Here is a 27,087-nt window from a genome sequence, read left to right as displayed (position 1 = left end):
GATGTCTCTGCCAGACAAAGGCATTCTTTAGTGTCTTAAAAGATGAGGTTTTTTGGACTTTGTGTGTACAAGAACAGACAAGTCACCCATGGGAGGCAGAAGGACAAGTTTGGAGAGTTACCTGGCTGAGAAAGTGAGCATCCATACCCAGGTCAACACCAGCAGAATGACTCACTGAAGAGGGAGCCTAGAGCTTCTAAGAAGATGCTGAAATGTTTCTACCTGTCACCATTTTTATATAAACCAGTAGTACTTTGCTAAGTAAAGATGAAGATGGATAGAAATGCAGACCTTTCCCATGTGACAGTTTTGGTAATGTACGCTCTTGTATGGCAATTCTGCTTTTTTTTCCTATTGAATGCAGGGCTCCAGCTGCCTTTTGGGTCTCTACAGTGCCCTGCTTTGGGTGTCTCTTCATTGGAGATTTAATAAAAACAATTTTTCTCTTGAATCTTAATTGCACTGCACCCTTTTTTGGATTCAATACAAATAGACTTGGACACTTCATGTTCTCTTTTGAACGCATGCAAATTGCCAAAGGAGATCAGACCAGAGGGTTAGAGTGCTGTCTCTCTGTGTGGCCATCACCAGATGGTTCAGAAGAAGGTCTAAGAATCCCCACTGTAGGGAGAGTTGAAGTATTCTATTCTTCCTGAAGTCTTGGGATAATCTTGAACAGTAAGATCATAAATCTGTAGCCTCTAAAGCATGAGATTTTGTCCTCTTTCCCATGGCTGTTTTTTTAACATTTGCTATTGTGACTGGTTTTGCTTGTTGTCTATAGAAATGCCCAAACCCTCTTTGAGTCTTGCTGAATTCTTGGGTTTAGTGACTTCCCAGCGTAATAAATTTTGCCATCTAATTATGTGTGGCTTAACAAGTATTTCTTTATCACTTTTTCATTGACCATCTTTATATTCCACTAAAGGCCCCTTCTGCGGTGGGAGAGGAAGCAGAAATTCCCAACTGCCCCCTCTTCTCACCCTTTATACTTTCCTATGTTGCTGTCACATCTTTTCATCACTTTTCCAAGGCAGGCAATCTCAGTTTTTAATACTGCAGTTGTTCCACACCTGTGTGTATGCCCAGCACTTCTTTGAGCCTTCTGGGAGATGGCAACCTGTAATACACATGGAACTTAAGATGAAGCTGTGCCACTGATCTAACTTAGGGCACTAACTTTATCTGTACTATTTCCCACCCTGTTCAACCTTTTAAGAAGGTGTTCACAGAGATATACAAAGTGAAGTAGCAATGCTGCATTCAGAACAGAGCATTTTATTGATAATCAGAAGAGCCTGAGCTGTGATTATGTAGCTCCTAAGACTGTTGTTTTTTGTTTTTTTTTAATTCATTTTAAGAACTGGCTGACTGGCCTACCTGTACAGGCTGATTGCCAGTTACTGGAACTGTAAAGTTCATCTTGTTTTTCATAATGCCATTGAGCCCTTCTGTTGGGATGTTGCATGGCATTTATCAGAGATGTCATTAGTGGAGTATCAGCACTCTTGAAACATACTAGAAAAAGAAATGCAGTCATAGGAACTCCAGAGCTGGAGTTCCTGCCAATTGGCTCACTGCCAACCTATACTGTACTTAACAGCTCTAAAGAAGCATGTGACATTGTATTTTCATAGCTACATGCTATGTGTGTAAGAACATTCCAGGAACAATATGTGTCTCCTTGGAAGCAATAGAAATTTAGGTGTTAAAATGGCAACAGCTTCATAAGAAATGCATACGAAAGACATTATGATGGAATAGCTGCTGCACATGTGCAGCAATCTTATCTGTGACATAAATAACTCAGCAGTTTTAGTAAATATTAAATATAAAGAGGCAGTTTAATATTATGGGTGAACAGCTTGCATATTAAATTTTATATAAACATGAATCTGTCTGTTAGTAATGGGAATTTGAAAAGCTAAGACAGCCTCACGAAAATGTGTCTTCGTCTCCCCCTTGTCTCTACTTTTGAACAGCTGATTTAATTTCAAGCAAAATTTGGTGCTTTTTTCAACCTGTTCTAGGGTGGCTTCAATTCTGAACTTTTTTCTGTTCAACCTAGAAGGGAACTTTTGTGATCTTGTGAGACTTAGCATTTAGATATTGCTGTTGCTCCTAAATTAAGCTGACAGCTAAGATGCAATTGAGCTCTGGTGTGACAGTTAATATACCTCCAAAAGTTATTAAGAACAAAATGTTACTGTCTTAACAAAGTTTCAGTTTCATTCAGCAACTTTGACTAATAGAAATAGTTTAGGAAACTTCTGCTGCAATGTTACGCAAAGTCAGAATTATTTCCATGGCACTCTTCAAAGAACATTATTAGGTTTATTTGTTTGAACCAATGAAATCTTGGACTCCATGACTAGACAGCTAATACAGGCCTCTAATTTAAAAGGGAAGATTGAGAACTGCTTTGAAAACACAGAGGTTTTTCCTAGCAGAAGATGCCTTCAAAAATCAGAATGTCTGTTTGTCATTTGGACTGTTGTAAAAACTTCAGATATACCAGAAAAGACCAATGACAACACCAAGATGCTGTGGTTTTGTATGTCAGTAGGTGAAAGCCAGAATATACTCTCAATGAGCCTGGATATGTGTTTAGCCTGCTCACTTATTAAAGGGAGTTGAGGTAGCTTTACCTAACCTAGGGTCTGAAGCAGTACTGTTTCTCCACTCCTGGGGAATAAACCTGCCAAATGCTTTTTTCCAACCTCATGAGGAATTTAGCGCTCAGGTTATTCTATCCTTTAATGTCTCAACACAGCCTTTGCCAGAACCAAAGCAGAGCTCAAATCTTCAATAGTTTTGTTTTAGTTGTAAGATTACCCATTTCTCATACTTTATCAAGGGGTCATTTCCTTCTAGTGTGTCTTACTTCGTAATCACCATTAATTCCTAGTTACTCGGGCTCCGTTGCTGGCAATGGGTTTGCTAGTTTGCCATTTGAGGAAGAGCAGATGTGGTGCTTTTGATTAGCCAAGTGTCAGCAGCTACATCCCCGCTGAGCAGAAAAGGACAACTCTCTCCACAACCAACTCACTGCCAGACTGCTCTCTGCTGGGACAACTGCACGTGGATTGGCAGATGGTGATCATTCAGCACTGTGAACAAACCTTGACCAATGCCTTTGAACAGAAGGTAGACACAAGGTAGACACCTCTGATGGCCGAGCACAATGAAGCCATGAGACGAACCAGCTAGCACGTGTGCCTCATACACTGGAACTGCCCTATATAGACATAATTTCCTTGCAAAAATCAGAGCACCATGGGCAGTCTCTGGCTCCCTGAGGTTCTGGTCACAGTGCTGGATGAGCCCCATCTGCTGATGCAAAATGCAGCTCTCCCAGCAGTGAGGTGGTGGCATACAAGTGGCAAACGTGGAGCTAGCAGGGGAGAGTTGTCCTGGACCCTGTGGCAGGAGTCAGTGGCAAGGTTCTCAGCTGCTCTTAGGATGCAGTATCAGCACATATGCTGGAGGAGGTTGTTTAATATTTGCTTGATATTTACCACCTCTGGCAATCAAAGTCATGAGTCAGGCTCCTAAAAATTATGAAACTACTTTGGTTTGGTTTCTTAAGGATCAAAAACCCAACATAGTTTAGGTTTGTTTTTCTGGCCTTCTGGCCCTGGCCACACAGATTTCACATTTCCAAATAATATTCCCAGGATCAGGAGCACTAGAAATTATGTGTGTGTGTGTGGTTTTTGTTTTGGATTTAATTTATTTTCTAGCATAGACTGACATTTTCTTAAAAACATATAATTCTAGGTGCTGAACTTACAGTGCTACTCATCGTGAAAAGGATAATAAAACTGGCAGAGCTGATGTTAGTGGAAAATTCCCAATTAAGCTTACAAGAAAATTATTCAAAGGGTTACTTTTTTATAAACAGGGAATATTAATATAAATATTCTCAGATGATTCTTGTTAAAATGTATAGCTTAAAAAGATGAAGAGCTAGATTTGTAGTGTTGTCTAGCTTTGCTATAATTTTCTGTTATTCTGAAATGCCTCCTACTTTTGTAGAGACAGTGAAATCAGTGCAATTGGTAGCTTTGCTCCAGGTGGCAATTGTTCTCCTCTGTTCAGAAATGGAGGAAGATGCTTTGTTTGTTCTTTTTGCTATGCTGGGCATAGCAAAGTGTAGACCAAAGGAAGAATCTGCCTGTCACTGCAATTGGCACTTAGGATATCTCATGCTGTGTCTTGACCCTATCCAGGCTATTCTTTTGAGCTGATGTGTGCTCTTTTTCCACTAAGGTATGTGCTAAGACTGTGTTTCTGTATGCCATTGATTACACTGGCAGTTTAAATATTGCTGCTGCCCTCGCCTGCCACAAGGTTGGTTTCCTTTAGCTATTCCAGTTTTGCTGCATGGATAGGAGCTGCTTAAATATCTTTTGACCAGCTCTTTGCTTTTGCAGTTGCCGCAGGATATGTAGACTGCAGGAATGCAAATTCACCCCAGCTTTGTATGTTGGTCTTTCAAGCATTTACAGTAAATGCCAGTCTTTCCCTTTAAGCTCTTTATGCCTGGGTTTTTATAGTCTTTACTACCTACAAGTGCAAGTAGTCTTGCAGGTAGACACACACACACACAAACTTGTTTTTTCCTTAATGCCTGAAGTCTGAAAAATCACCAATGCCTTGGTATCTGTTTTTACCTGAAAATGCAGAGGATGTTTCTCAGAAACATGAGGTGCGTTGATGATTTTGTCAGGCCAGTTCTGTGGGGCCAGGGAGGACAGAATTGGGCAGCTAATGTACTGAATGTTGCAGCATTTAGGCAGGATTGGGTGGCATTAGAGGAAAAGTGATTGGTTTTTATGAGGTCTTGGAATTGTGTTGAGACAAGGCAAATGTGCGTGATTATTTTGCAAGGTAGTAAATGCTGAGAATTAGTTTCATTTAATATCACTATCTTTTTAATCATAATGTAGACATGCAGAGCATTTCTAGCTGAGCAACTAATATGAACTGGGAATACTTGTATATATTGGAGAAAGTGGCACAGACCACAGTTTAATGACATTTCCACAGTAAAACCCTAAACCATGAAGTAGTCATTTGCTCTTCGTGCAACCCAGAACTCATGTCAAATCTATTGAAAAAGTGCCAGAGGCCTGGTAACCTGGACTGCAAAACAGTAGTTATAACCTGGTTTAGAAAAATTGATAGATTCCCTCAAAATTAAGCAGTGACATGGCTACCTGGAATGCCTTAAAACAAATTCTTAATTTCTGAAGTGTCTTCAGCAGTCCTTACTTGTAGCCAACGATGAAGTCAAGAAATCAGTGGAGCTGGTGGTGGGTAAAAATGAGCAGGTAAAAACTGAAATACAGAAGTGCTTCCTAAGCCACTTGAAATATCTTCAACCATCAAGTGAAGATCCCAGCCTGTCTAACTCAAAATGGGACAGTGCTTCCCTTATCTAGTAAATCATCTGTCTGTAATGCTTTGGCTTTGAAATTCAACATAATAGCAACATGGTGAAACAGAACAGTGTGATGACAGTACTCAGTACTATCTGGGCACTTTTATTATTTTTCTCTAGCTACCTGTTTCAAATTGCTCTTAAATGTCAAAGCATAGTAGTGCTCATAAGTATGCATCTGGAAATTAAGTGTTTGTTTTGGTAAATATTCACATTAGGACACTTAGGGGTAGTTTGTGTTTATTAGTTTGGTTTGGGTTTTTTTTGTTGTTTGTTTTTTTGCAGAGCATAGGGAGTTCCACACAGAAATCATGTTAAAATAATAGGATTTGTGTGCATATCTCTCTGTGCATCACTTTGAACATTTACCTCCTGCGTCATATGAATTAGATAATTTTAGTCTTTGAAAATTATGCTTTTCAGATCTGGTCTTTTTCTACACTATGTTACTGATGGTGCCATCATAAATTCTTCTGGCTAATTGTAATAAAATCTTACAGTGTTTTCTTTCAGTGGTGGAAAACTTGGGTTATTGTGCATCTGAATGCTTTGTCTTGTACTGGAGAATGTTGTAAAGGAAAAATTACATAGGTGCAAACATGATCTGTTTTGTAAGTGCACAATTTATGACTACAGATGGAAATCATGTAACCAAATGAGCAACAGGACAAGTGATGGATATTAACAGTAGTATTTGCCCACAACAAAGTCCTGTTCTATATATACAAATCTATATATGCGTATGCAGAGTTCTTACATTAAGACCAAAAGAAATGGACACTTGGCATCTAGTAATATTTTAGTAAAATTTTATAATGTACAAAATCAAATCATAACTTTAAAATGTTTTCTTCTCAGTCTTAAATCTGAATGCCTCAAGTCTGAAGTTTTTGCTAATCCAGTTTTTCGCTTCTGCTGTGTTCATAGTGGAGACACATTTTAGAGATACTGCCAAAAAAAAAATCTTTCTTTTAATACTACACTGAGTATTTTTTTCCTGAGTTTTTTTTTTCAAAATTGGACAGTTAATCAGGCAAAAACTGGTTTTCTTGCAATGTGTCCAGTATTCTTTTCTCTATCCATAGTAAAAATTGACTGGCAATAACACTTGTTTTGCCGTATTCTGGCACCTAAGCTTCCAGCTTTCTATGGAACCTGGAACTGCAAAGGAAAGAAGAATAAAAAGACTGCTAAAAAGTGATTTTTTTTAAACCATTGTAGTTTGTTTTCAGAGGAGGGTCATACTTGTGGTTCTTTATTTTATCTGAACCTGTTTAATGAATGTCTGCACTGGTTACAACCTCAGGTTTATCAGTTAGCATTTGTGATGTAGGCAATATGTGTTAAGACAAGTGGGATTAATGCCAGATTTGTGTAGGGTTGAACAATGGCACATTTAAAATGTGGGACATCTCTGTCTAATGAGAGACAGCTGAGAGGTGTGGGTGGCCAGTTCTCCTCCCCTAGGAGAACTTTGTCGTGAAGTCTGGTGCATATTTTGCTTTTTTTCTTTGTAGAGCTGAATTAAAACATTTGCCAGGCAAAGTATGTCTGCTGCTTCTCCTACTGAAGTTGCTGGCAAATCTCCCATTGATTGTAGTGGAAGCAGAGCTGGACACCAGCTGGACCCAACTTCATATTAAAAAATGCTTTTTGCCTGGGGTCAATAAATGCCCCAGAGTGCAAATGACTCTGCTGGTGGGTGTCATGTTTTATTAGTGAAAATATATCAGTTTCAACTATCAGTTGACTATGAAAACATCTTGTTGCAAAATGATCAAAACCAGGAAAGAGCTCACCCTTGTAAAAACATACAAACAATAACCCCAAAACAAATAACCTCCCCCAGCTCACAAGCCCCAGGAAGCTGCTGGCATCCTGAAGACAGAAATTTTCCACTCTGTGGACTTAGTAGGGTTCAGGACTCTGGGCTTCTCTTCCAAGCTTGCACATGTGCAACATTGTGCATGTGGGAGCTGTGTGCCTCGTCCATTTGGAGATGAGATGTCTGTGCCATTTTAGATTGCAAGAGAAAGTTGAATCATAATTTCAAGGGTTATAAAACTTTCATGCATGGTACCTTCACAGAAGCCACTTCCACAAAACTATGTCTCCTACCATGTTTTGTCTCCAAAGGAAATAAAATTGTTTGCAGATGGGTGAAAAGCAACCAAAAAATGGTCCTGAAGCAGACATATCAAGCAGAATAGAAATTTCATTTATAAATGATGAGAAGAAACTTGTAGAAGTGTGTATTTTTTAAACAGCCTTTGTAGAAAGCCAGGCTTCAAACCTCATCTATATTTACTAGAGCAAAAGGTGGTGTGATATCTTCATGGATTATGTGAGATGACATATTTTTGTCACCCAGCTTGTTCTTCTCATGTAGACCACGAAATCTTCAAATAGTTTCTGTCTGAGAAGCCATCTAGTCATGATTTAGTAATTGACAGCAATAGAGACTATCACACCTCTTCTTAAGTTGTTCTGATAGCTAAATGCTTTTACTGTTACATGAAATAAAAATAAAATTCATAACCCACAAACAGAATAGCCCAGCTGCTTTTACCTCTTATGTCTTCAGCCTCTTACCATGTCTTACATCTTCATCTTGTAGACCGAAGGAATCCATTATCAGATTTCTCATGTGGACAGTCAGAAACACAGTTCATATAGTTCATGTTTAGAATTATAAACTCAGTAGATTGAAAGCTTTGAATTTCTGATGAGAAGGCGTGTTTTATTCTCTAATCCCTCACATGGAGCTTCTCCAAACCTCATTCAGTTTGTCAGCATTTTCATTGAACTGTGGTCACCAACTTATGATGCAGTATTCTTACAGTAATGTGCCCCTGCATGTGGAGAAGTAAGGTGGCCCATAAATCCTATATAATCTTGTTATTCTTTCCAGAATCCTGTGATTTTTGGGAGTTGCCATTACACTGATTTTTCTCCAAGACCTGTTCTTCCCCAGAGTCATGGCCTCCTAGAAGAGTCATCCATTTTTTGATGTCCTACATTTTATTGTTGTTATGTCTGTTATGTTGTTATTGTCTGTTATGCTAACTAAATCTACAGAGGTTTGGACATACTAAGGTTCATATTGTTTGCTTCTAGTCAGTTTAATAAATGATGCCTAAATTGTTATCAGTCGCTTGACCTCATCTTCCTCTCTTCTTCTGTCCTTTCTAAACACTGTTAATAATTATTTTCTCTATTCTTCCATTTCATTGAAAAAACAAAACCAAACAAAAAACAACAAAAAAACCCCAGACAATAAATATTCCATGAGGTTGCCTGTGATAGCCCCAAACACTCATTTGTGATTTCTTGCTTTAAATTGCACACTGAAATCTGTCAGTCACTTAGCTGTTAGGCAATTTGAGAACTGCCCTTGTGGAGGTCCCTAATAAAAAAATTTGCTTTTTCAGTCACACCACCAGTTTATCAAACTTTACTGGAGTGATATTTTCATTAATAGCAAAACTGGAAAATAATCTTCAGAAGTTTAAGAGGGACTATATTTCTTAAATCCATATCGAGGCAATTTTTACGACATGATACCAGTATTTTATCTGCTATCTGTTTATGGTAGCTCCCTTTATTTTTGCATTAAGGACCTCAAAATCAGACATTATTTTGTTTTTCCCAGAATTTTTATCAAACTCACTGCATTGGGCCTCATATCTGTAAAAAATATAAAAAGTAATCAGGTACTTTTTTAAAGAGTGTCATTGCACATTAGATTTCTTCCATTTCTCTGGGATTTTGTTTCTGCTCCAAACTTTTTGAAAAGCTGAATTAGTAGACCAGAGGTCCTAGCCAGCTCCTCTTCTATACTTGGCTGCAGGTTATTAAAATCTGAAGATTTAACATGCCCAAATTCCATGCATCCTTCTGGACTAATTCTGGAATACACTCACAACATAATCCTCTGTAACGAAGAAAAATTTGTTGGATGTGGCTGCTTATTCTTAATATTATCCCTGAAAATCTGAGCATTTCCACTTCATTATTTTAATGTTGAGTGAAAACCAGATCACCAGATCATCTAGTCCAGCCTTCTGAACATCTTATAAATATCATCCTAATTCCTTAAGAAGTGTGCAGAGTTATATAAGACAGGATAAATAAGTTTTGATTTTGGTTTTGATTTTGATTTTAGGTTTTGGTGTTGATGCAGGTATCCATGATAAGCCTTATCCTTCTCTCTGTCATTGCTTCTCTGCATAGAAAACCCCATCCTTAAGAGTAATCAGCCTTTTCCAGACTCAGAAAAGGAAAGTGAACGAATTGTTGTATTAAGACATTTAAATCAAGTTTAAAGACCAACCAGTATAATGAAATGCGGACCGAGAAAATGTAATTTGTTTGTGTCTGCATGTTCTGTTGGAATAATTTTTCCTTATTGGAAACTTTTGTCTGTCAGTCCCTAGCTATTTAAAACTGCAATAACAATAACCAGTTGTTGCTTTCTTGTGTCCTCAGTCTTTATCCTTGCTTCTGCTAGAGACAATACAGTGGTATTCATGGCTAACAATAAGACTGTTATGTTTCATTGTATTTTTTTCAAAGCTATACAATGTTCTAGCCATTATAGAAGGATTGAAGTCAGCTGAGTGATGTTTACATACCACTTCCATACCCTAATAAGAGGTATAAAGAAAATGTATTGTCCCCAGCCGGGGAGAGATTCAGCTTGGAAGGTTGACACTTCTGCCTTGTATAGAAACCTAGTTGGGGAAAATAGCACTGTGTTCTTTTTTTTTTTGTGGCCTCTGCTTCAGTAATGTGTAAGTAATAGTTGATGCAAACTGCTTATTCATGCCACTGCTGTGATCAATTGTTTTTGGGCAATATTAATTTTGTGGTCAATAGCATTGCTGTCTCACTTGCCCCAGTAGCATTTTGTCTCATACACATGACAGGGCTGTTCTTAACTATGGATTTTGGCATTCCCATAAAAACATATCCACACATCTATTCCAGCATGATTGGCACTTCTTCTGGGAGCAGGGTCTTTCCAACATTTTCTAGCATTGTCTCATGACATGTATGAGCAAACTCATAGAGTTACGTGCTAGAGGTGACACCTCTGATTTCTCAACTCCAGTTGATACTTCTGGGCTCTTCCACTTTTTGCAGGGGCAGCCACGTTTCACAAGACTCAGGGAAGTCGTGTGGCTGCCCAAGGTTGTCACAAAGGGGAGGAATATGTGGGTTGAGTCTGAGGGCACATTTTTGACACAGCTGTCAGGCAAAGCAGAGGTTCTACCACATTCCTTCCTTTCAAATACAATGTCCTTGACTTTTGACACTTTAGCTTCTAAGAACTGTGTTGTCTGGATTCATGGGAGGTTTGGAGAGTGAGTTAGAACAGGAAACTTAATAATTAAGTCTTTCTCCTTGGGACAAGTAGAGAAGGCCATGTCTTAGTTTGGATATGGGTGGAACAGGATTCTCCTTTCCATAGCCAGCTGGAGAACCATCTTTGTATCACTGCTCCTCCTGGTGTCTTTGAAGGTAACAAAGCAGGAAGATGTGAGATGTGCCACCAGTTACATGTTTCCAGGTAATAAGACACAAGTCCTAAATCATTCACTTTGTTAGTCAAATGCTATTTCATGGTCTTAAGTGTTCTTCCTGATAAAATAAAGGCTGTTTTGATTGAATAATAAAGCTTGTGACCATGGGTATTATTCTTAACTATATATAGATGGTGTTTAGTCTTTATTCCCGTGACTGCACTGTGACTGTTTATATAATTTGCCATGGTGCTCTGTTAGTCATCAACAAACTGCATCGATTGCTGGTTGAGGATGTGGCCTCAAGCTGAGTTGTTAATCAGGTTGTATGACAAATGCCAGCCTTTCCTATTAAAAGATCCTCTCTCAATGCAGTGCCCATTCTGTATCAGTTCCTAGTCTGGAGTTAGGAAGGGTTTCTGCTTTATGATTCTATTTGTTTGATACGGTTTTGTGATTCCATGATATATATGGCTGAGAGAGTTAGAAAAGGGACTTTATCCTTATTCTTAGTCTGTGTTTCTCTGTGCTGGTGGGAACTTTTTCTTCTTCAATAATACATTTGGCTTCTTCAGATGTGGAAAATGAGGTCAATTTTGCTCCTAAGTTTGGTTACAGCTAGACCCAGGATGCTGAGCAGGAGGAACTGATGCTCTTAGCCATCTCAAAATCTTTTGCAAGCTTGATTAACATACCTTGTCCATGCATGTAAGGTTAAACCCCATCACAAGGTAGGCTGGGAAGAAATCTGTCTCAGTGTGAGGTCCTCAGGGACTTTCTGGGTCTTTGCCCTCCTCTAGAGCACACTGTCTTAAGGTCACTTCGAAAATCCATTTAATAATTTCCCTGGCTCCACAGATGTGTAGGTGATGCTTTTGATTTTGCTTGCAACCATTGTATTTATGGCTTTTGATATTTTACTGTAGGTCTTGTACTTTCCTTGGCTGTTTCAGACTATTATCAAATGAGAACACTGAAATATGAGAACTGGAAAAGAATGGCTGGTTTGTGTTGTCAGGCTGCACACACAGAATATTGCCTTCTAGCACTTTTTTGAGGTGGATAAGCCCTTTGTCCTTGTGGTCCATGAAACAAGGAGGCCCCACTGTTTCATGTGGTTGCTTTTGGAAACATTGCTAAGTTAGCAGAGAAGTGGAACTATGAGTAGTGCTTCTTGAGGTGTGTCTTGCACTTGTCTTCCCTAGTCCTTGCTGTCCATGGTGGTGACAAAGATGTTTTGTTTTACAAGATGACTGGTGCACTAATATGCAGGCTCTGGTGAGCTGATAAGTACCAGACTGCTTCTGGTGCCTGTATTTTTAGAGAGCTGTTTTTCATTAAAACCAGTATGTGAGTAAAAGTATGAAAGAAATAATCCCGTTTTATCGCCAAGTTGTTGAAATGAACAATTTTCCCCCTTCAGTGGTAATCATTGGAGGCCATAATTATTTTTTTAAAAAAAATCTTAGGTTGTGACACAGTTGTTGTGTCACCTACTGCATCTGTAAAGCTGAGTGTTGACTGCAGGTGTTCCCCAGGAGGCTGAAGACAAAATAAAAATGCCAAGTAATTGGTACCCCCACTCTTAAATCAATAGTACCTGTGGTGCAGAACATACACAAAATGAAAGGGAGGATCTTCAGAGATCTGCATGCAAATTTTGACTGGGTTTGTGGGTTTGGAAGCAGAGAAACAAGGAGATACAGAGAATGCTTTTTAAGCCATTCTATCAAATGTCGTATCTGTTTTAATATTTCATGTGATGTGGCTTCTTTCAGATGATCAGCTGGATTATCTGAGATCAGAGAAAAGGGAGTGATACTACTCAGCTACAGAAAATAGGAAGAAAGCAGTGGCATGGCAGGCTAGGGCACAGACACACTGACTACAGAGCATTTGCTCTTTGTAGAATTTGTTTCAATACACATCTTACAGATGGCCAGTAAAAATTACTGAAGTGGAGGTATTTGATTGAATAATCAATAAGGTTAAAAGAAACTTCAAAGAAAGTTTATACAACACTATTTTCAGATTCTTCCCACAAGATTTCTAAGATAAGACTATTAGATGTTTGTTTTCTGGACAACTTTATTATTTGTCCACTTCGTAGTTATAATAGAAAGACCTAATAAATTATGTATCTATGTTAAACAGCTTGCTTTTCAAACAAAAGAAGTTGGTCACAGTTCTAATTTCTTCTATTTTTTATCTTTCTCTTAAAGGGCAACACTTTAAGGAAAATACTCCTATATCGCTACTTTAAAGGAGAATATGGAAATGGTATGAATGGGCCTCTGTCTGCCAGCTACAGCAAAACTGCACAAGTGGGAGGTAAATCAACACAGATAATTTAAAGAGAACAAAATTAGCAGCACCATTTTTTCTAATAGGCACGTTGGAAGTGCTCCAGGCATTCAGATTGTCAACAAATGAAACATGCTCTGTAACCAGCTAGAGGAGAGGTGGTATCAGACTTTTCCTACTTTTAAGTTGCATACACTTGTCTCAGATGGCTGATGTGCATTTGGCAGTACCAAAATAGGAACTTTTCCCATGCCCCCTAAGCAGTCATTCAGTACAGTTCCAATTGGTAACACCATTTTAATTTGCCAGTAAATCCACATCCAGAAACTCAACAAAACACAAAACAAGTGAACCAAGATGTTGCTGTTTCTGGAAACAATTTGTTTTTTAAATTCTTGATCCTTTCTTGGTGAAAGAAAAGAGAAAGACCTAAGGAAGATCTTCACAAAAAGATACTGGTTAGGCAATGGAACAGATTTCCCCAGGAGGCTACAGAGTGTGTCAGTTCTTGTTACAACTTTTCCAGACAAGGCTCTGATGAGCCTGCTCTAACGACCTTGAACTGAAAGTTTGAGATGTTCTCTGTAGGTCCCTTAGAACCTTTTTAACTTTTTTGTATGATTCTGTTAAAGGTGCCATGGGATGTTACAGTAGGGTGGTTTATCAAAACCACCAAAATTATTATTTTTATATCAAAATAATGTATGACACAGGAAATGAGGTAGAAGCTAGGTATAGAGAAAGGTCAAAATACTTGCTACTGCATTTTCAGCATATATTAAAGGTATGCCCAGACTGGTGGGCATTTCCAAGTGTCATCCAGCTGATCCTCCTTGAATATTTCAGTGTAGACACTGGAAATGTTTACAGACTTAGTATCCTGTACAGCAGGTTTTTCTCCCTAACAAACAAGGTAGTGAAGATTTACTATTTTTTTAGTTCTCTAGAAAGTGTGTGTGTGTATATGTGTGTGTATGTCTTCATCACAAACAAAGTTTGAACCATTATAATCACTTTAATCAAAGCAGTACTGATTGATTGAAGCAGTACTGTATTTTTCCTGATGAAGTACATGTAGTTATGTCTCCATAATAGATGAAGGATAGATAGCAGGAAAGATGGTAATCTGTGATAATAAAAGATGATTGATTTAATGAGCTAATACACTTAAAAATTTTTCTTAAAACTACACATTAATTTACATCAACTCAAGTCTCTGTTCTTAAAGAACATTGCCATGTTAATAGTCTATGAGTTATATTGGCAAAAACATTCAGCTAAGTCATACCTGTAACCAGTGTGGGTTTAGCAATGCACAATCTTTGTATAGATTTGGCCTGAGACTGAAAAGCAGATTTAAAAGTGGTCCCTCAGAGCACTGACCATAGACACGGTTTAGTGTATGCATCAGTGGAATCAAAAAGGGGTCCAGTGGATAAATCAGTGTCATTTCCAACTTCTGTATTGTCTGAATATCACAACAGAACAATGGTTCAGACTTCTGTTTTATTTCTTCTTCTTCTTGGAGCCCGACATTGCAATTTCACACAAAAATCGTGCTTGTATCAAGGGGAATTTTGCCTCAAACAGAATTGCAAAATCGAATTTATTACTTGCTACTGTGTGCATAAGACAAATGATCATTACTTGAAGATTCATTTTCACATCCATATGTGAAACAAACCTGAATGATGTGTATTTGTATAATTTGCAGGTGGATTTTCAGGACAAGACTCTGATAAGTCTGGGGTAACCATGTTTGATATTCAGTGCCTTCTGGATAAAGAAGGTGCATCAGAACTAGTCATAGATGTTATAGTAAACACCAAAAATGACAGAATTTTCTCAGAAGGTATTTTGCTTGGCATTGCATTGCTTGAAGGTGGAAATACTCAGACACAGGTACTTATTTCATTTATTTGTTCACATTGATTTTAGAATGCATGTAGTCTCGAAACAAACATAAAGAACCTTTTTGCTGGGAGTTCTGTGAAACAATTATCACTATAATATGTATTTCTGCGATGGAAATGTAAAAATGACCTGTTATTATCCAGTATCTCATAGTGCAGACTCTTCAGCAGAAGAAAGCATTTTTCAATTGTGCCTTTCTGTGTAGCACAATTCTGCTTTTAGTCTGGACATACAAGCATTCTCTCCAGCTATTTCACATCCATCTTTATAAAAATAAGAATTACAATACTCTCAAGTTTATAATAGCAAAAAAATTAAGTTGCGTTCTGGAAATGTTTTGGGGACATTTATCAAAAGCTCCAGAGAGAGAAAAACTGGCCATTTGAGAAGGCAAATGTCCCACTCCATAGAAAATAACTTTTAAATTGCTAATTTGAGTTTTTGTGAATCATATCCCTCATACCCACATTTAACCAAATAAGATGATTCTTTGTTCTTACTCTATGTGATCGGCAGAGTTAAGAGAGGAGGGATGGTGTTAATCATTCCCTGCATTTCCCCATTTCTCATAATTGCCTGTGAAGGGAACCTAATTAACTGATTTATACCTCATTGCAAGATGATACCTTAAATGAGAGGCATCCCCACTTGTATCTTTATGCTGTAGAAAAGATACTATGATCTGTGACCCATAGAGAGCATCCAGAAAATGTTAAAGAAGTGAGATTTTGCTGCAGTGTTCTAAAATGAATTGTTAGGGGTCTGTAAAAGAATTCTGCTTTAAGACAGAGTTTGTAAACTGGTTGCAAATGGTACCCAGCCTGCTTGACAGCGGTGTTAAAAGACTTGGAATGTGTATGATCTAAGCCATACACATTGGATGTTTCATGCTGCCTCATGTTGTTGCATAGCAGCAATTATTTTCATTATCATTTTTAGGTGGAATATTATAGCTTTAGAATTCCTGGAGAAGTGGAGAGTGTCTCAAAGTAATTTAAGTTCAGGTGTCATTTTGTGACATCTCATAAGCTGCAGATAGCAGTGTTCACTATTTTATTCAAATTTTAAAAGGTTATCATCAGTCTTTGTTACCAGCTTTGTGTACCACTTTGTGAAAGAATTTTTCAGGCAGTAGCCAACATTTGTTCTATGTAAGTGAAGTAATTATTTGTAAGCTGTTTCACAAAAATAGTGTATTTTTTATTTCTTCTTCCTTTGAAGATTAATATCTAAAGAATGTATTTTTTGCAGTATTCTACTTATCAGCAACTGAAGGAGCAAAAAAAGTCAGAAAAATTCTTTAAAGTCCTGTATGACCGTATGAAGGCTGCTCAGCAGGAGATACGATCGACAGTGACAGTGAACACTATTGATTTGGGGAGCAAAAAGAAAGATGATGATAGTGACCTAACCATATCTGTTCCCAAAAAGAGAGGTAAGGAGGCAGATATTTAAAAGAGGGATGAAGTGCATTATATTCAAACCACATGTACGGCACCACTGGTGCAGTGTTGCCGTGTTGATCAGTGAACCTTAATATTAATTGCTAATTCACATAATTTTCCTGTTTTTCTCTAAATTATAGGCCATCTCTTAAGCTGGCTAGAAGGAGTTAGCTTTGATGGAATTAGTGAAAATATGCAAGTTTACACCACTAGATGATATATACCCATATTTTTAGAGAAACAGAAGTAGAGGCTGCTGTTAATGGGACTATTTCACAAGAGCAAGCACAGGAACTGATTTCCCACCCTGTGGTCCTTCCATTGTTCTCATCATTTATTGTATATGGGAGAGAAATAGTAGGGCTTTTTGTTTTAATGTTCTGTTTCACTCTGGGTTGTGGTTTATTTGGGACATGCTATCCCTGCTTTGATATTCTTTGCAAGTTGCCTAGAGGTCTTCAAAAAGTTAGGCACGAACAAAGAAAAAGTTGCATTCATTATTATTGTTATTGTTTAATCAAATGAGGAGGGAGAGTTTAAAAAATGAAGGAAAATTATCTTCTTTTCAGTGAAGGATTCAACCCTGCATCTGAAAGAGGGTATGAAAGGACAGTTAACAGAAGCATCTTCTGCAACATCCAAGGCTTATTCTGTGTATAGAAGAGAAATGGACCCAGAAATAGATCTTATGGGCTCAGGAACAGATGCTGCAAATGCAGAAGAGAAGTCCACAGAAGAAACTATCATGAGCCCTGCCATTGCAATCATGCAGCCAATATTGAGATTTCTTCAGCTGCTGTGTGAGAACCACAACCGAGAGCTCCAGGTAAAGTGTTTTTGTGCTAAGCTGCAAAAGAAGTATTGCAGGAGCTGGAACTTTGTAAGGAAAGAAAAACATGATCTGCCTGTCTCCTAGTGCAGAATAGGGGTGTCTCAAATGCAGTGTTCTTTTGTTCCAAAGGATAAAATAACCCTTTTCAAGAACCATTTACATACTCTGAGTTTTTGTCTTCAGAATTGCTTGGGGACTTCAGCACAGCAATATGGTATTGATAAGTGTCTAAATGCCCCTGTTACTACAGTTCCTATACACAAATGGTGGAATGGTTACCACAGGCTTGAAGACTGCAACTTTCTGCTCAAAGTTTGGGTACCAGCCTTTTCCTTAGATAGTGTGATTGAAGGTTTTAAGATGCTATATATGTCCCTGCTATCAGTTCCTCTGGTAGAAACTACAGTCCCCATAGCAACCTTTGCAAAATGAATTTTCTGCAAATATACCTCAGTGCTGTGTCCAGCAGCCTCCCTTAAAGCAGTGCTGGGCAACTTAGGTACTGTTCTGGTCTTAGGCAGCCAAGGAGTGGTTGTAATGTGCCACTATATCTGCTCAGCTGTGGGGCAAGAAACTTCCAAGGGAAGGGCTGTAATAAAAAGATGATAGGAGATATATGCAGGACATATATAAAGCATTTAGGGCCTGTGCAGATGCTTGTAAAAGTTCAGTTTCCTAAGCCCTTCTTTCTCTACTGATTTAATCAGATAACAGTTCTCAACTGCTGCACTAAAGCATGTTATGTTTTCTACAGTCTTGTGTATTTCAGTACCTAGGGTCCAGTGGTCCAGTGGTTGTAAATTGTTCACCTTAATGTTGTCATGAAAAAGAATGTGTTTGACTTGACTCTAACTCTTGATTTTTTTCTTGTGTTTTTTTGGTTTTGTGGTTTGTTGTTTTTTTTTTTTTTTTTTTTTTTTTTGCGCTCCTTTTCTCCATCCACCAGAATTTTTTAAGACATCAAAACAATAAAACAAATTACAACCTTGTTTGTGAGACCCTTCAGTTTTTGGACTGTATCTGTGGAAGCACAACAGGCGGACTCGGCTTACTGGGGCTTTACATCAATGAGAGGAATGTGGCTCTTGTGAACCAGACACTAGAAAGCTTGACTGAGTATTGCCAAGGTCCATGCCATGAAAATCAGGTAGGGCTCTAAAAATTTGTGGTTGCAGAAGAATATACCTGAATGTGTGGTATCTGTGTGCTTATCATAAACCTTTCGATGTTCTTAATAACATACATTAACTTGTAATTGCTATGGCTATGCTTACCATGTTTCAAGCTTTCATAAGACCTGAACAATCCTTTTAGGTGCAAACTCGATATAGATTCTTTCTGTAGCATATCTGCTGATATGTAGGGTTTCCAGTGCTTTTGTAGAGAGTTTAATGTCTTATGTCAGTGGGTCTATAGTATTAACCATATTTTGTGAGACTGGAATTTGAGTCATGGTTGTAGAATTGCACACACTTAGAATCATAGAATGATTTGGGTTGGAAGAGACCTTAAAGATCATCCAGTTCCAACCCCCTTTCATGGGCAAGGACACCTCCCACTTAGACCAGGTTGCTCACAGCCCCATCTAACCTGGCTCTAAACACTTCTAGAAATGAGGCATCTACAACTCCTCTGGACAACCTGTTCCACCTCACATTACAGAATTTCTTCCTAATGTCTAGCTTAAATCTACCCTCTTCCAGCTTAAAACCATTCTCCCTTGTCCTGTGACTATATGCCCTTATAAAATGTCCCTCCCCAACTTTCCTGTAGTCCCCCTGCAGGTACTGGAAAGCCACTGGAAGGCCTCTCCAGAGCATTCTCCTCTCCAGGCTGAACAGCCCTAACTCTCTCAGCCTGTCCTCAGAGGAGAGATGCTTCAGACCTCTGACCATCTTCATAGCTGCCTTCTGGACTTGTTTCAACAGTTCCATGCCCTTGTGTTGGGGGCTCTCGAGCTGGACCCAATACTTCAGGTGGGGTCTCCTGAGAGCAGAGTAGAGGAGGAGAAGCACCTTCCCCAGCCTGCTGGCTTTTGATGCAGCCCAGGAAATGGCTTTCTGGGCTCTAAGTGCACATTGCTGGCTCATGTTGAGCTCTCATCAACCAACACCACCAAGTTCCATTCCTCAGGGCTGTTCTCATCTGTTCTCTGCCCAGCCTATAGTTATGCTTGGGACTGCCCTGACCCATGTCCAGGCAATCTTCTTTTCTTCAGTTTCACACCTTTTGGCTTTGCTGCTGTTTATATAGGTTGCTAGCATTTACTTTCCTTAACTCACATAAGTGCCAGAAATATTAACTTACAGTCTTGCTATACTAACTATCAACATCTTCAGTTATGATATTAGTAGTGAGGTTGAGACTAAAGAATATGCTTCTCATCTTCTGCTCCTTCCTTGATTACACAGTCTTTGTAAGTCGTATAGCTGTGACTTTTGGTAGATGCCTCTTCAGTACCATTTTGAGACAGTATAGAAGGGTAAATAATGTAGTTATGTACTTCTTTATTTGGTCTGAAGAGAACTGCAGTAAAGCTGTCACAGGGGATGAGAATTCAGAATTTTTACTATGGATTAGCAATGGGAAAATTGCAGTGGGCAAATAGTTAAAAAATGCATGCAATATTAATGCTACTTCATTAACATGCACAAATGAAGTGCAGAGTGCTTCTATTGACATTGTTGGTAATCAACAACCTTTCTTAATACTTTAAAAACAAACAAACAAAAATCCTTTGCTAGGCTGGATTTTAAACAGTCATTTTTTATTTACTAATGGATAGGAAAAAAAGTCTGTAGAGAAAAAATAATTACAGGACTGGAAATGGAAGAAAAAAAAATCTATGTTTCAAGATAAAAAACCCACTTTTCCTATCCTGTAGTCCTATAAACCTGTAAGAAAAAATACTGTAGGGTTGTATAACTGACACTTGTTTACAAGGCTTAGAAAGTTGGAGACTCCAGCTAGGAAGGTGTTTGTGAAGTACCACTGGTGATATTACAGTTTTGAATTCCATGTCCAGAAATGTGCTTTTATGCAGAACATGTCCAGATACATGTAGAAAATGCTCATCTTTGCAAACATTTTGTGCTATAACAGCTGTATTGATGCTGGCTGCTGAATGCAAATTAAGGATTTGAGTGTGCAAATTTGATTGTGCCTACATTCAGGCATTTCTTTTATGTCTCTGCAAGTGTGTTCAGCTGAATCTGGCAGTGCTCCTGTGGGCTGCTGCCTCTAACTTGCACCACTTGGGGCCAAACCCTGTGTTATTCCCTGCAGGCATATTTTAGCTTGCACCACCTTTTTTCAGGTGTATACTTCACTACTGGCAGTTCTGGGGTTCTGCACTACACAAGTGGAGAGCTACAGTCCCCTGGCACCTTTTGTGGCATGTTTTCAGGCTGCCCTGCTTTGGTCTTTCAAATTCTCAGTCCTTGCTTTGAGAATTTGTTGATAGGTGTCTTCTCTCTCTCCTTCTCTCTGTCCATCCCATCTACCTCTTTTTCTTCCTCCTTCCCTCCATCTTCCCCCCTCCCTGATTCTCTTCTCTTGTTTTGCAGACTTGCATAGCCACCCATGAATCCAATGGGATTGATATTATAATTGCACTCATCTTGAATGACATAAACCCTCTTGGCAAATACTGCATGGACTTGGTGCTTCAGCTAAAGGTACGGTAAATGTAAATTTGTTTTGTTTAAATTTAAGTAATAATGGAAGACATACCTATGCAAGAGGCCTGGGCAACCTGACATTTACTTAATCTTACCATAGCGTGATATAATCAGCAACCTTTGAAAACAAATATTGCAAATTAATTCAGCTCAGCTTCTGAATTTTTATCAAGCCTTCAACCACAAGCCTATTGCCTCACTGTTGTGTTTGGGAGTATGCCCTCTGCTTTTTTTAAAAAAAATCCTATGAAACAGACTTGATATAGCTAGCATGAAGAGTCTATATTGTGGACAAAAAATCTCATGGGATTGACAAATAACAGCACTGTACAGGCATGTAAAAAGTCAGGCATTCTCTGCTGATCCTGAACTTTTAAAAAATTGCTTGAGTTTGAGATGTGAAAAAAAGAATAATATATCAGATGATCTATAATGTCAAATACAGTCGAAAATGAGGTTAAAGTAAATTTTGTTTTATTTCCCTTTTCAGTGTCCTATGAGGGGGAGGACAGTGTAGAGTGGGACGGTGAAGAGGAGAGTGGGAGGGACTGCAACTTTGTTGTGTATTCTCTGGAGAGCTGGATAAGCTCCCAGACCAGCTTCTCTGGTCTGTGTGCCATTGCATGCAGAGGAGAGCTCTGCAGCTATACTGTCTGCCAAGTAGAGTAGAACATATCCAGAGGAGCCTTGGTTTATTGCCTTTTCTTGCCTTCCAAATGAAGTATTTCCATTGCAGATGGTCTGTTACCTCCCCAAAACGAGCAAATACTTTGTGGTAGCTGCATTGCATCATATTGGCAATATTATGGATGTCTAATAAAATAATTAATGTAGCTATATATCATCTACAATGACACATTGAATCAGCAGTGCTTTACACATGATTTTAATAACTGCAATTACGCTTTTGAATGTCACTGTAATTCAGGCCCCCCTCAAGCAAAACACTTAAGCAGACATTTAACTTTAAACAGGCAGACAGATCTTTTGAAGTCCAAATTTCAGCCCCTGTAAAGTCCTAGCTGCAGTTACTCTAATGCCATTTTGATTTGTCATTGTTGTGAAGCTGGTAAATGTTTGTAGAGCATCTTTTCCGTGTAATAACCAGAAATGGAGTTCAGAATGGAGTTCATATTGCTGTATGGACCAGTTTGGCCCTGTTCATAGGACATTATATGTGCCTTATATATACCTTATATATCTTATTTAATGACACCAAAGGTTCAAACTGTGGAAATTATTCTGATTTTTCAGAATCACAGAGTCATTTAGGTTAGAAGGGACATCCTGAAGTCATCTTGTCCAACCCCGTGCTCAAGCAGAGTCAGCTAGAGCACTTTTCCCTGGACCATGTCCAGTTGAATATCTCCACAGTTGGAGACTCCACAACCCATCTGGGCAACCTCTTCCAGTGTATGATCACTCTCACAGTAAAAAAGATTTTTTTGTGGGTGTTTAGATGGAACTTAATGTGTGTCTTAGTTTGGGTATGTTTCCTCTCATCTTCTCACTGGTTCCTCCTGTTGGTAGTCTGGCTCCCTCTTCATTCCCTCCCATCAGGTGTTTATAGACATTGATAAGAATCCTCTGAGCCCTCTCTTCTACAGGCTGAACAGTCCTAGCTCTCAGCTGCTCCTTACATAAAAAATGCACCATACCCTTAGTCACCTTTGTGACTTTTGGCTGGACTTGCTCCAGTAAGCCCATATCTTTCTTCTGCTGGGGACCCCAGAAATAAACACAATGCTGGGCCAGATGTGATGTCAACAATTAGATCCAGATTAAGAAGTTACTGTTTTTTTATTTTGAGTGGCAACACATTGAAATAATACAGCACTGAGTAGTGTTTCACACTGACTGTCTGTCGGTGTTCATAGGTGACTCTGAAGTCACAAATACATAAATTTTGCAGTGAAAATATAGAATGCAAATTATATAGGCCCACACATGTACACATACAAGGAAGCTCAGACACTGTTTTCAGGGAACATTATGCTAAATTCCTCCAACCAAGCCAAAGGCAATGCAGAATTATATTTTCCCATGTCATGTTAATTCAGCTTGTTTTGCATATAGTGATGCAAAACTTTGCATATAGTTTGTGATGTGGTATTTAATTACATCTTCATGGATTGTATTTTCCTCTAGACTCCTGAATCATTTAGTGAGCAGGATAGACAGTGTTCACTGGCTGCACAGATAGTCAGTGTTCTGTTCTGCCTCTTGTTATTTTGACTATGACCCCCTGGCCTTCCTCACTGACTAGCCCTGGCACACAGTATGACCTCAATATCTGCCATGCTATATAGTGGCAGGATAAAGGGAAATTGTGAGAATAAGGGTAGAAAGAGTAATACAAATATCTTTTTGGCTCTTCTCATAACTCCTTACTCTGCTGCACCTGGTTACTTCACATATTTATTTATTTATTGAAGATTCTTATGAGGAGTTGAGATGGGAACCCAGGTAAAGAGAAATGAAGGCCAGAAGTACTTGGGGGTGCCCTGTTTGTAGCACTTGGGAACTGATTTTTTTCATTACAAAGCACAAATACAGAGTGGGTGGAGGATCCATTGAGAAGAGCCCTGAGGAAAAGCACTTGAGGTGTTGATTGATGAGAAGCTCAACATGAGCCAGCAATGTGTTGTTACAGTCCAGAAAGGCAGCTGTATCCTGGGCTGCATCAAAAGAAGTGTGGCCAACAAGTCAAGGGAAAGTGCTTCTCCTCCTCTGCTCTCCTCATATGAGACCTCACCTGGAATACTGTGTCCAGCTCTGAAGTCCCCAATACAAGAAGGACACAGAGGCATTGGAATGAGTCCAGAAGAGGGACATGAAGATGATCAGAAGGTCTGGCCGTCTCTCCTCTGAAGACTGTGTGAGAGAGTTGGGGTTGTTCAGCCTGGAGAAGAGAAAGCTCCCAGGAGACCTCATAGCATCTTTTCAGTACCTGCAGGTGGCTTCAGGCAAGCTGAGGAAGGTCTTTCTACAAGGGCAAGAAGCAATAGGATGGGTGGTAATGACTTTAAACTGGAAGAGAGTTGATATAGAATGGATATTAGGAAAAAAATATTTTCTGTGGGAGTGGAGAGACACTGGAACAGGCTGCCCTGGGGAGTTGTGGGTGTCCCCTCTCTGGAAGTGTTTAAGGCAGGCTGGATGTGACATTGAGCAACCTGCTCTAGTGGGACGTGTCCCTGCCAATGCAGGGGGATTGGAACTAGATGATCTTTAAGGCCCCTTCCAACCCAGAAGATCCTTGTTCCCCTGTCACATATAAAACCTCATTGTATTCATCCCCCCTTCTTCCACCATCTCCTTCCTCCTGTTGCTGACTTCTACCGTCTTCTAGTTGGAGATAATAAAATCTCAGGTTGACACAGCCCTGAGCAGCCTGCTTTGAGCAGGGAATGGGACTGCTGAAAGATCAGTATGAAGGAGAGCTTCAAATGTGAGATTAGTGATACAACTTGCATTATTTTCTTTTGATTCTGTGCCCACCTTGAAGGAACTCTCAGGGCTTTTAGCTGTGAATTTCCACCAAGTTTTTACAGTATAGTATTCAAATGTAATTTTAAGAAAAGGCTCATGAGTTGGACAGATTTGGCTGGTGTTCCCTGATTGTGTTAGCTCGGCCTCTAGTGCTCCAGATTTTCAGCTGTACTATCAAAACTTGGAAACACAAAGGCTGCTTAAAACAGAAGTTGCTTGAACGTGCATAAAGTAACATTTATGATTTTGCCTCAGTCCCGGAAACAGCTGAACCCTTGTTCTCCAAAGCTATCCATGCTTATTTTCTGAGGCACACTCTCACTGTGAGAAATTTTAGTTTGAATTGCTGACATCTGGCAATAAGCAGCTGAGAAAGAGGTTTTATGGTGGGTTGAGAGTTTTGCTGGCCTCTACCATATTATGGCACTGTGACCTACTTTCAAGCATTCACACATTGGTCTGTAATAGAGGATGATGGAGGGATGCTGTGGCAGGTGAACCAAGGCTGCCACGCTCTGCCAGGAGGCAGTCAAACCTCCCAAACTCTTCTTCCTCTCTTGTTCACAGCATCTGATTTAACTGGATGTCATATCTCTGAAGTCCAAGGCACTACTGGGTTACTGCTGCTAAAGCTGATGGTTTTTTATTCTTGTGAGAGGTCTCAGTGAAAAGCAGCTAGTTGACAAAGTAAAGAATATCTTTAGACATTCCCCCAGGAATATTTGGTAGAGAAATGGAATTCCAGCAATGCATGAAAACAGTTTATTTTATAGTTATTTGAATAACACCTAGTCAGACTTTATAAAAACCAAAAGGCAAGGGAAACCTGTCTGACAAATGATGAAACTTTGTGTAATACATTTCGTAATTACCTCTGTTGAATATTGCTTTTAGAGAAAACCATGGCAAAAATTGCTGTGTGGGCAATAAGAAACGGAAATGTGATATTGTTTATTAGATAGTATAGAAAAAGGCTCTGTTTTTCAGTTGAATATTTTTCAAGATATTTAATATATAAATATACGTATATATATGTTTCAACATTTAAAATATAGGGTTCAGGGTTAGTATGCTGACATTAAACCAGGAGAAAAAGTCTATTAAATATATGAGTAAAATAAAATATGTGAGTAGTTTAAAATCTTATCTGCTAAAGAAGTGGTCCTCATAATCTCAATTAAAACGAATACAAGGGTTGTTAATCCATGAAATAGTTTTTTAAATTTGCATTAATTTGGTTTTGTATCTCCAGAACAATGCCTCCAAGCTTTTGCTGGCTATTATGGAAAGCAGGCATGACAGTGAGAATGCAGAAAGAATCCTTTTCAACATGAGACCACGAGAACTGGTGAGAAAACTTCTGAATATTCATAAATCTTTTGGCTGAAAAAAAATCTGCCATAAAAACATTTTTTAAATGATCTGCATCTAAGCTGAAAAGTGTTGGCAGCATGTAGTGACACAATGTATCAGGATAGTACTAATTCACAAAAAGTACTTTAAAAGGATCAAGCATGCATGATTTCAGCCTTTACGACTTCATTATTTTTAGCCATTCCAAGCACTTTTCTGTAATTGTTTCCTAACTAAATTATCATACTCTGGTAGACTGTCTTCAAGTACACTTTGTCAGGGTCTGGGAAATTAAGCTTGTACAGTGTCTGTGAAACAGCATTAGCAAAAGTCTGTGTGTATATGTAGGCATAATATGTATGTCATACATATAATCATAAAAAATATACATTAAAATCATAGATATGTCACATCTCATGAGCAAACAGGCGACAATTACAAGCAGTAGTGACTGTATTTTGGGCCAACCATGATACTTGTCTAAAGGTCTCCAGGAACTTTAAGTAGATGGATGACCTGAAGAAATTGTTACCAATCCATCTGCCCATGTCACAGCAGTGATTAAAGAACCTCTTCTGTGGGAAGTTCTGTGGGCATTGGCTCTTGCACTTGGGCAGAGCCCACTGAGCTGCTTGTTCCAGGGAGCCATCACCATGGGGACACATCAGCGTGGTGGTACCATCCCTAAGGTACAGCAGCAGGATCAGGCCTTAGTCAGACCTTTCTAGTAGGGAATGGAGGATTTCCCCTTCTTGGTTCTATAAGAGGCTTCTGATTGTTTTGGAATTATCCCAGCACGCTGCCAAAATCTGTATTTTCCTTTTTGTTTTGGCTTAGTGATATTTTTGCTGTTAAGCTGCATGGAGAACACTGAGTGATGTTGCAGCCATCTCGATACAGAGTGAGATGTTGGCTGCACTGTAAGTGCTGCAAGGCTCTACTTGTGTTACCTGTAGATCTGTCTTTAAAATCATTTTTTAAAATACCTGTTCAGAAAGGCTCAGTGTCCTTATACCTTTCTCATGGTTGCAGAAGATTTTGCAGTGAGAAACCCAGGCTTGAGCTGAACAAAGTGAGTGTGTTCAAACAGTGTTTG

At 38.9% G+C, this 27,087-nt stretch overlaps 1 protein-coding gene across 3 annotated transcripts in view; it reads left to right on the top strand.

Moving 5' to 3' along the window:
- Positions 1-27,087, top strand: part of ITPR2 (inositol 1,4,5-trisphosphate receptor type 2) — a 258,336-nt gene that overhangs the window by 166,157 nt on the left and 65,092 nt on the right. For all 3 annotated transcript variants that reach the window (XM_071733154.1, XM_071733153.1, XM_071733155.1), the window contains 7 exons: positions 13,194-13,302; positions 14,990-15,177; positions 16,441-16,624; positions 17,204-17,460; positions 18,413-18,613; positions 21,033-21,143; positions 25,891-25,986. In XM_071733154.1, coding sequence (XP_071589255.1) covers positions 13,194-13,302; positions 14,990-15,177; positions 16,441-16,624; positions 17,204-17,460; positions 18,413-18,613; positions 21,033-21,143; positions 25,891-25,986 — 1,146 coding nt within the window. The remainder of the gene's footprint in view (positions 1-13,193; positions 13,303-14,989; positions 15,178-16,440; positions 16,625-17,203; positions 17,461-18,412; positions 18,614-21,032; positions 21,144-25,890; positions 25,987-27,087) is intronic.

Source organism: Heliangelus exortis, chromosome 1, assembly GCF_036169615.1.
Source record: "Heliangelus exortis chromosome 1, bHelExo1.hap1, whole genome shotgun sequence".
In the NCBI taxonomy this organism is placed as follows: Eukaryota; Metazoa; Chordata; class Aves; order Apodiformes; family Trochilidae; genus Heliangelus; species Heliangelus exortis.
Note: the sequence above shows the minus strand (reverse complement) of the source record. Positions and strands in the feature narration are given on the sequence as shown.